Source organism: Chelon labrosus (genome assembly GCF_963514085.1).
Source record: "Chelon labrosus genome assembly, chromosome: 8".
Taxonomy (NCBI): domain Eukaryota; kingdom Metazoa; phylum Chordata; class Actinopteri; order Mugiliformes; family Mugilidae; genus Chelon; species Chelon labrosus.
This window is the reverse complement of record NC_140358.1, coordinates 9,860,990-9,872,075: the sequence shown is the minus strand read 5'-3', so window position 1 is coordinate 9,872,075 and position 11,086 is coordinate 9,860,990. Positions and strand designations below refer to the sequence as shown.

Genomic DNA, 11,086 nt, shown 5'->3' with positions numbered 1-11,086 from the left:
AGGAGATAATCCACCATGAAGTTATAAACCTGCATGTTTCACAGCTGGAAAAGTGTGAGGTCAAAATGATCAGCCTCGAGTTGTATGGACAAGAAATGTGGGGGAATGTTGATTATTCTTTCCTTATCTCTATCACCAGGCCAGAGTGAGACTGGGAAAACTCCAGAGAAAGTATAAATTAAACCCAATAATATGAGCCAGCAAACACAGAACTTAAAACTCAAAAATTCTGCAGCCGTACAACATTTGATACAACAATGCAACATACGTTTTAGTCCTAGTCATACCAGTGTGGCCTCTTCATAGACTTTGACAACCTTAGGAAAAAATGCAGTCTGTTGAATTTTTATACCAGCCACAGTCTGATCCTGGCAAAGGCTCCTTTCACTGAATGTAGAATAAATAAATGAAACATAAAAACGAAGAAATGAATATGGAAGTGTATGGATTATAGTTGTCTCACTGACAAACATGTAAATGTGTGGACTTTTGTGAAGATGTTTCAGCACTCATATAAGTATTTTCTTTAATTCTGTATCTTGATTACAGCTCTAAACATATTAGATGTTAAAATGAGTGTTCTTATAAGGTCCCTTAATGTTATTTAGTTCTCATTAACTTAATGGTGGCATTTATTTACAAAATGCCAGCGTAATTTCTTTTTAAGTTTCACATACACAGTACATGCGTGGTGCCTCTGTACCGATTGTATGTTTTCTCTAGATGGTGCAGTCGAGTTACTTATACACAGCCTCCAGTCTTGAAAATGAACAAAGCTGTTGGTCGTCGAAAGACAGACTCCTCCATGAAAACACTGTAACTGACGGATGTTTCATATGTTTTATATAAATTCACCATATTTTTTCTCCCTCAGAGATGTTGTGATGATGCGCAGATATTAAACATGTGGAAGTATTTTACTGAATTGAAACCTGAGTGAGATCATCTTAAGCTCTAACAGTTTTTTTTAAAGAGGGATCAGTCACGTAGTTATGAGTGATCTGCCGCTTCTTGTTTTACAGTGCCTTTGTTTGATCTTGTTGTGCACTGTGCCTTGTAATGTGCTGTTTGTTCTTGTTTTGTACTGTCTCTTGTACATGTTGTCGATATTATGAAATTTAAAAGCCCGTCTAAAGACAGACAACTTAGGCTGTAAACTCCAGTTTGTGTGGCACAAAGTAATCTCCAGACAACACTTGAGTCTCATACATCTGCTTTTAGGAACTGACGAATTACAGATTTGTTGACTAGTTTAATTGAAAATAAGAAATTGGTTAAAAGTTAAAATTAGCTGTGTGGTAACACGGAACAACACATGATTACAAAATGATGTGCACCCCATTTCTTTCTTGGGCTGTCAACAAATCTGCAAAAAACAAAATTACTTAAGAGAATGCATTAAGGAAAGCCACAATCTTCCTTGAACTCAGCATAGATGAAACAGATAAATGACGGTCTGTGGTGAAGCAGCACAGCAATTTAATAGTGTCACTGAAGAGCCCTCAGCATTTCTCTGCAGGAAAGAAGGCAAAACAGGACCATCTGCTGCTATTTTTAGACACACAATTTGACACCCAGACTCCAAACATGAGTTTGTCAACTGTAATTTAAACACATGTAAAACGGGACACGGCAGACACAAGTCACATTCAAGTATGTCTGTTAATTTGTTCGGGATATGACAGAAATAGATGTTGGCAGGAATGTGAAAAATGTTCAAAGTTACTTGTGTGAGAAAATAGAGAAAAGTTTCAGACCAGATGTTGTAAAGCGTCTTGAGACAATTTGTATTGTTATTGACACTATACATAAAAAAAAACCTGAAATTGAATAATATTGTTTATGAGTTGTTTATGTGTTTAATATGTAAAAACAGTATCTACTTTTCTGTCTGTAAATGTAGTGAAGTGTCAAGAAAATAAAATGTAATTCCAGCATATGTACCTATACTTTCCACCACTGATAGCTTCTCACTTTTTAGAAATGGTGATACACTGCTTGGCCAAAGAAATAGTCACCACCAAAAATAAAAGGTCACACACTCTAATATTTTGTTGGACCACCTTTAGCTTTGATTACATCACACATTCACTCTGGCATTGTTTCAATAAGGTTCTGTAATGTCACCAGATTTATTTCCATCCAGTGTTGCATTCATTTTTCACCAAGATCTAGTATTGATGATGGGAGAGTCTGACCACTGCACAAAGCCTTCTCCAGCACATCTCAAAGATTCTCAATGGGGTTAAGGTCTGGACTCTGTGGTGGCCAATCAATGTGTGAACATGATGTCTCATGCTCCCTCAACCACTCTTTCACAATTTGAGCCCAATGAATCCTGGCATTGTCATCTTGGAATGCGGCATCTCCGGATCATAGCATTGTCCCCTGGACTCATCAGACCACATGATCTTCTCCCATTGCTCCAGAGTCCAATCTTTATGCTCCCCAGCAAATTTTTTCCAGTTAGCCTCACTGATTAGTGGTTTTCTTAAGGCTACACAGCTTTTCAGTCCCAATCCATTGAGTTCCCTTCACATTGTACGTGTGGAAATGCTCTTACTTTCACTATTAAACATAGCCCTGAGTTCTACTGTTGTTTTTCTTTGATTTGATTTCACCAAACGTTTAAGTGATCACTGATCAATCAGGATGTTTTTTCTGACCACATTTCTTCCTCGAAGACAGTGGTTCCCCACTATCCTTTCAGTTTTTAATAATGTGTTGGACAGTTCTTAACCCAATTTTAGCAGTTTCTTCAATCTCCTTAGATGTCTTCTCTGCTTGATGCATGCCAATCATTTGACCCTTCTCAAACAGACTAACATCTGTTCCACAACCATAGGATGTGTCTTTCAACATGCTTGTTTAAGAAATGAGAAGTTACTCATTGCATCAGTTGGGGTTAAATAACTTGTTGCCAGCTGGAAGATAATCACCCATGCAGTAATTATCCAATAGGAGGCTCGTACCTATTTGCTTAGTTAAATCCAGGTGGTGACTTTTTTTTGGCCAGGCAGTGTTTCTGATCTGTAGAAAAAGAAAAAGGAGGTGCCAGGTACCTAAAGCTGAAAAGCTGAAGATTATTAACTTAATCAAGAACTAATCAACCCTTACATATAAGGTTGGGGCTAAGATGTTTTTTTCAGTTATGATAATCAAATCTAATGACAAGACTAAAACCATGCATGAAATTAGTTTGTGACTCAGAAGCATCCATGTTATTAGTTGAATAGAGGCAGGGCAGCTGTGTGGCTTATTGATGGAGTAAGCCGTATGGGGTCATTTTGGTTATGGTTCTTTGTCGGATCAGGTAACAATGAGGAAAAGCAACAGACACATCCTTCTGATGTTTCTGTGTTGTGTAAGCGCTGTGAGGATCTGTCATGTTGCTGAAGTTTTAAGAACGTCAAGTGATTTTAAAAGTTGTATTTTTCTGTGGTTGAGCAATTCATGTGTTGTTAATTAGCCAGGAGCACAACAATTAAGTTTAAATATAGACCTTTACTGGATCTCTTAAAACACTTTCTAAGAAAACACAAGGACAGCTTGTACACTTAATTTGAATCTGTCTGCCTGGCATGCCAGTGGTTAAAAAAAAAAAAAAAAAAAAAAAGAGAAAAATTGCACAATGTACATGATTCACAGCACATGTTGCTCCTCCTGATTAAACTCTATTTTCTGCTTTGGAGACAAGACCTGGATCTCTGGTCATCACCGTCTTCCACGACCCTCTGTGAAAACACAAGGCACACAGAGCCTACATATGTCTGATGCTATATTTACCGACTTCAACTTCACAAATGCAGTGAAACCAGCTCGCTCACTTAGCCCCTTTGTTTACCTCCCTGGCAGGAGGTGAGGGGGTGCACAGAGGGCTCCTACGCTGTAGGGCCTGGGAAAAATGCTGCGACCACAGTGGCATAATTAATGTGAACGTGGAGGGGTTGTTTTGGAGTTCAGATTCACGTTTTTTCATCTCTTTTCTGTGAAATGTCTGGAGCTTCCGCTGCCCACCCTGCCAAACTTATTGAGTCCAAATGTGGGACATCAGATCCTCACGTTTGCTGCCCCGAGCACATTGTAAATGTGTGGTGGCGGGCCCTCTCCTTTCATCCATGCTGCACTGCATTCAAATGGAGGGGAATTATGTGGCTTCAGTTACCATAAATGTTTCGTGAATGAATTTCCACATTGTTTTCTGCTGTGTCACCCAGAATGGGTTTGTACTGCTAGTTTGTTTCTTGGTTTTACTCTTTTAAAAATGTTTTATAGGTTTTTGTTTTATTATGTTCGAGATGAGTGTTAATCCTGATGGAAATATCTAAACAACTATTAAATGGGCTACCATCAAAAAGTAGCATTTATGTTCCCCTGACAATCAATCACAACATTAGAGGGAGAATCAAAAATGTGCTTTTTTTCCTGTAAAATATACCGACAAATATTTGATGGACACACATATCATTTTGTTCAGACATCTGTAGAGGATGAATCCTGCTGACTGTGGTGATCCCTGACTGTTTCTGTGGTGACACCATGAGGTTTTTGGGCTTGCCTTGATGTAATAGTGACAGTGCAGAGGAAACAGAGAGGAGAAACAAATAAAGCCCTTCTGTCAAAACCAGCAATGTTTTGTACTTTTGCTTTAATCCCCCTTTCTCATATGCGACACCCTCATCATCTCAACAGCCGCACGTCTACAACACATGACCGTATACCAACCTGCCACTGATCTGTTTGTTTTTTCCTCTTGCTCTTTGAACCACAGCGGTTCCGAGTCTTTATATAGCTGTACGTGTCGTTGGCTCGCTTGTTAAAGGTGGACTAAAGTTAGGTGTTCTAAGGGGACGGTATCCGGCTCATTGTTCTGTATTTTGGTGAGAGGCGTGGACGTGGCCTACCCACCATTCACCTTCTTGGGCAGGGGTCTGGGAATAACATTGTGAAGGCTTTTATATGGGGAGGGGGTTAACTTTTTTTCTTTCTTCTTTTTTGGCACGATTGTACAGTTTGGTCAATGGCCTCAAATCAGCGTATGGTACAATTTCGAGCTGCATCGCAGATGTTTTTGGCATACTTCCCCGAATTCATTAAGGGTTCTTTTTTCTGTGATTAATGAAGTGTTTTGCAGCTCTGTTTTCTTTGGGAAGAGGCTGCTGGAAGTGGTGGGTGGGGGTGAGGAGTGTTCATAAACGCAATTGTTAAATGAGGGAAACAAAAACAGACCGCACAGTGGGTGTGATACAAACGGGACATTAATGAATTTGTAAAACGTTTCTGAGTAATAAGTCCTGACAGAGGGAATCCCTCTGATGCGCTCCCTGTTTGTTCTGTTAATACGTTTATTTTCTATCCTTTCCTAATCTGATTGTGCAGTCAAAGCCTTGTCGGTTTTAAAAGTTGTTATTCGTTTTACTTTAGCCTATATTATTAAAAACACACTTAAATATTCTCTCTCTTTTCTGTCTGTACCCAGCTGGCTCCCTCCATATGAGCTGGGTTCTGCTCAAGGTTTCTTCCTGTTAAAAGGGAGTTTTTCCTCGCCACCGTCACCTTCAGGCTGGGGGTTTCAGGCTGGGTTTTGTAAAGCGTCTTGAGATTTTTTATTGTATTGTTATTGATGCTATATAAATAAAATTGAATTCAATTGAAATCATAGAGAAGTCAAGTTAAAGCCAAAACCCTTTGCATTACTTTTCACATTCCAACCTCGACTCATATCCTGCTCTTGGCTTTTCTGATGAGAGATTTATGCTCTCATGTGTTTCATTAGTAAGACACTCAGAACAATAATGGGAAGTTATTGTATTGTATTGCAGTTTACAGTATGACACTAAACCGTGTAATTCCTACATGGTGACAACAGAAATACTTTTTCTTACTATAAGTCATGATAATCTTCCCAAAAATGTACTGCAGCTAAAAAAAAATGTGTGGGTTTTGGCAGAAATATTTCACTGTGAAATATTTTGTTGCCACTATGTGCCAATTTGACAGAATAATGCGATGTGGTGAGTTAGAAAAAAATGAACAAAGGTTATGCTATAGTAGCAATTGCAAATGGAAAAAAAAAGTATCAAATATTTTTCATGCTGGGTTTCATTTTTTGGTTTCTGGTTTGAAGCCACAGGCAGTTGCTGCTTTAAATGGGCATCACATTTTCTGCACTCTGTCTTTGCAAAATAAATACACAGTATAAGAAATAAAAGTGCAAAAACACTGAGCAGTGTCCCCTGACAACTAAAATGCACAATGTTTCCTTCAGGCAACTATTGGGAAGTCACAGTTTAGGAATATTAAGATGTGTTTCTCAACCCTCAGTTGTCATTGGAAACTCATGCACATGTCATGAATAAGTTTGATGTAAAGGTGTTGAATAGACTTTTGTGAAATTGTGCCATGTTTCCAACCAAAAAAGGCAACATTAAACCCACTTTACCTCCTTACTTTATTCATCATTTCTTTCTCAGTCATAAATTTTGAGGGTGAGGTGGTCAAAATGACTTGATCCTGTGGTTGATTAAGTGGCTGTGCACAACTACAAGAAGAAGCAATGTTGTGAAATCAGTCTTGATTTCTTCTTCATCTCAGGTCTCCAGGAACATGGACTGATCGCTATGATCTGATCGTTATTGTTCATATTCATTGTTAACTCCCAAGCACAGAAGCCCCTCAGCCAAGGATCCTCATACTTAAGGAAAATTACTATCTGTAGGTGTAGATAGACAGAAAATAACATGACAGTCAAGAAATACCCTCCTCCTCTTACATCCTTCCCTTGTTTGTTTGTTCCTGATATATTCTGGAAATAGTCCACACCGGAGGTTGTTGACATGCATTTGGGAATGGTCACTCACCTTACTGTAAACATAGTAATTCCTGTGAGGACAAGCAGAGACAGTGAAGGGCCCTGTCCAGTGGCGTGTGGTCCACCCGGGCACACCCGATGCCGGTAACCAGAGGCTCCCATAGGAAGCCCGCTGTGTGGCGTCCTCCGGTCGGGAGCGGGATGATTAAGAGTTCCTTCCTTTTCCGCTTGGAGGGGCAATGTCCCGGTGAACAGACAGGCTGCCGACACCTTCTCCCGGCAAGGAAGTGAGTCTCTCAGGAGCAGGAGAGGAAACAAAAACTGATGGTGTATTCCACTATAAACAAATATGTTAATCAAAGTCTGAGAACAGAGATGTGAATTTGATTGAGTGAATCAGAGTTAAGTATAACCTGAAGACTCCTCACATTGTTGTGCGCAACATGGAGGCTGGGACCCTCCCAAGAGGTTGTGGGATACATCTGAGAGGTCGTGCATGATTAACAGGAAACAAAGACAAAAGCATATTTTGAGTTTGTATTTTTCCCACTTTTCTTCTTTATTTTTTACATTTTAATTGAGCAATATAGAGTTTTATCCCGTAAAACTATTCATATGAAACCATGTGCAAAGAGTATATCACCCTTTGCTGCTTGATAATTGATAATAGCAGCACTAGTGGTTCCTATCTTTTTGACTTACGACTGTACCACCTACCACTGTAGCTTTAATTGCTTGCAGCACAGTCAAAGATTGATTTCATCACAGGGAGAGACAGGAAAAAAATATCCAGTATTTCACAACAAAATGGTATAGAAACATCAAGAATATTCATATATTCAGTAAACATCTTTCACCATCACAAATGGTCCAGTGATAAAGTTGCATGGTGGGAACTACTGCTTTATGATACAGTTCACCTATTTCAACAATATTATAAGTCATACTGTAGGTCGTCTTTGGTTGCAAACCAATAAAGAAAAAAAAACAGACACATTTTGTGTGCTTGAATGTCACTGAGAAGAAAGATTTGCACTGGTCTCCTAACAGCTTGTAGTTCACATTATTGCATTTGGTCTATTGCATTTTGTTGCTGTATAATCCAAAGCACACAGAAATGTGCACAGTTCTGTGAGGCAAGAAGAAGTAAAACAACAGCCTGGTCATATCTAAAGAGAGTTTACAGCCATGCCAGAAGCTTTGTCAGGAGAAATAAACCAAGATATTAGATACATTTAAGTTTTGACCAGATGATGGTGTTAAATGGAAAATCTGGGGATCAACAAAGATTCACAAAGACCACTTATTTCTCCATCAAATCAAATCTATACGGCAACTTTTTACCATGAACAAGAGCCTCATGGTGGCGCTAGAGGAAAAGTCTAAGTATCAACTATAAGCATTCACCCTCTGGGAGTCATAAATGTGAGTAAAACATTCCTGAAGCCAGTGCAGTGTAGTACCTGAAAGGAATGTGTTCAAAGTTCAAGAAAATATAACGTGAGACTGCAGGTAATGTATAAATATATAGATCTTTATTCATTTATTTGCTTCATACACTCAGTTAACAGTGTTGGGGAACATTGCTTTCATTATAACTTGTTACACTACACAAATGGCATAGAAGCAGAGATAAGTAAAGTTTATGTTGCTGCAGGAATTATTAGTCAATGAAATAACTGAAATGTCAGACATATAAAACATTAAATCAAAGCATGACGATTAGTTTGGAGAGAAATAATACCACAAATACTGAAATGGTTAATTTCATACAATGCACTACAGACAAGAGTTAAATAAAAACAACAAATAAAATCAGAAATCTTTGTAACACCTTTAAAAATACGGACTTAATATATAGTATCAGTGCATAATCACTTCCCCTCCACATGAAAAAAAAAGGGTCACAAACAAAAACATCATTTGGAAATCAAATCAAAAATATCCACTGTAGACTGCAGTTTTTCTCTAGTGGTCAACAAACACAAGCTAGCTGCATTTCTACAGGGCGAGTGAGCTAATATAAGCGGGACTGGAGGTTTTGGTCCACAGTACTTTGAGCACATCCTGTATTAAAATGCTGATTTTACATGTTTCTGTAGCCTGTACTGGAAGCCAGACATATCTGCAGAAACCCTCAGCTTTATTATCAGTGAATACAGCAGCACCAGTAGCATATAAGTCTGGAATGAAATACTGGCATGACATTATGTGTTGAGGAAGGCTGTGCTAAAAAAAAGAAAAAAAAAAGTCCTTTGGTTAAATTTAAACATGAATCTAAATGGACAACAGAACTAGATTACTAAGTGACAGTGTTTATAACCTATATAAATACTAGTGCTCTTTGAATAAACTGTTTCTACAAAGCTCTTTCCTTCTAACTAAAGCTGTACACAAGTAAATACACAAATCCTGTTTCTGGGTTTCAGTTTGACCGGACAAAAACGACACAGTGTTCTTTCAATACTGGGACAGGAAGAACAGCCAACATTGACAGTCTTCCATTAAATGCTTTCTCTGTTCACGATAAATTTTAAGCCGTCTCTTTTTTCTCTCAGCTCTACCCTGTTTGCACTATTAAATTGTGACTTTAGAAAACCTAAGAGAGCTTAAAAACATCAATGCAGAACAGAGTACTCCTCTCCTTTTACCACTTTGGGTCAACCTGAGTTAGTTGAGCTAATAGTTTTAATGACATTACATTCTGATTTTTGCTTTGCGCGAAACTGAACATTTACAAGTAGCCAGTTTCTCTTCCACATTTAAAATTAGATTTTCAGTTCAAATTAAAAGAGTTTTCCTATCTGGACATTAACATCCTCAAAGGATGTTCAGATCTGTACTAAAGTTGGAATCATTGCAGTTTGTTTCACAGTAGATCAAAGAGATACCTGAGCCTGTTTTCAGCTGTCTGATACATCACAGTGAAAGTGGAACGGACCAGCAGCATTGACCTACGCCTGAAATCTGGAAAGGAATCAACAGGTTTCCTTTTGTTGCACGTCAGACGCTCTGGGAGTTTGACGATGCAGGAGTTACAGTCGAGGTGATTCATGAGCGTCCTCTCCAAATACTTCAAGATTGAATCTCAGGTTTTCCTCTCAAACGCTGCTACATAACAGTCCGGAGATAAGAGTCAAAACAGAGGGGAACAAAACAAAGGCCTTGAGGCTGTCAGTCTTGGACTCTCCAGGGGCCAAACAGGAGGTTACACAGGAGGGGTGGAGTAGCGCACCACATAGTTGTAGTCAGGCGGCGGGCTGTGACACTCCAGGTCGGCGTCCAGAGCCGAGTCGTCCAGACTGAAGTCTAAAAGGGGCACTGTGGGCGGGTACTTCTCCTTCTCTGAATCAGTCAGCACAGACTCCTTGCTCTTACTTACTGCATTCATCCTGAAAACACAAAGATATACAACTTAAACATGGCAGATGTAAATATCAAAATCTGAAACTTCCACAAAAAATAAAAGGAGAAATTAGAGGCAAGCTGAAAAAGAATAAAGATATGTAATTTAATTTAACTGACTGTGCTGCTTTTTATTTATCTAGAGCGCAGTAATCCCTAATTTACCTGTTTTGTGATTTTAAACAATTTTAACCTGTATCGGTTAGACTTAAAGCAAATAGTCGAGTAGCCCATCTATAAGAAATAAATGGGCAACCTCTAAGGGACTTTAATAGAAAAAAACAGCATCTTAAATGTGACAATTCAATGTTTTCCAGTTTTACATCACTGTAAACTGAACTGTATTCAGTTACACGGACAAAACATGGCGTTACGGAATTTTGCCAGAGATGCAGCTACGTCAGAGGACACATCCTCAGGCCTGTACAGTAAACAGACTCTCCTAATTGCAAAAAATACTGAAACACAAACCTGACACAATAGACACAACAAACCAGTGTGGCATGACCAAATCAGTTGACATCAGTTGACCAAGGAATGACCCAAATTTGCCTCAAAGCAATTTTCATTTTTACTAAATAATTTAACCCCCATGCGTTTCTTATAGTACTGCAGCATCTGTGAAATGATCCTGAAAGCACTTCTCATTGCAGAGGTGGATAGTGGAGTAGGTAAAAGCAAGCTGTTTTTTCTTGAGTACAACTTAATTTGATCGCTCTCACAATAGAGGGCTGTTTTGACATTGTGCCTCTTGTGAAGCCGTTTGACCAGACAAACCTTCCCTTATTCATGTATGATGTAATCAATCATCCTGCATTTTTTCTGCTTCATTTGTTGCCCAGAATATGAGTAATTGCCTGTGATTGTCAT

At 38.8% G+C, this 11,086-nt stretch overlaps 1 protein-coding gene across 1 annotated transcript in view; it reads right to left on the bottom strand.

Annotated features, from left to right (window-relative positions):
* Positions 1–8,378: 8,378 nt before the first annotated feature.
* kdrl (kinase insert domain receptor like) overlaps positions 8,379–11,086 on the bottom strand; it is a 38,131-nt gene continuing 35,423 nt past the window's right edge. Inside the window, exon 30 of the mRNA XM_084549623.1 lies at positions 8,379–10,203. Coding sequence (XP_084405749.1) covers positions 10,020–10,203 — 184 coding nt within the window. The 3' untranslated portion in view covers positions 8,379–10,019. The remainder of the gene's footprint in view (positions 10,204–11,086) is intronic.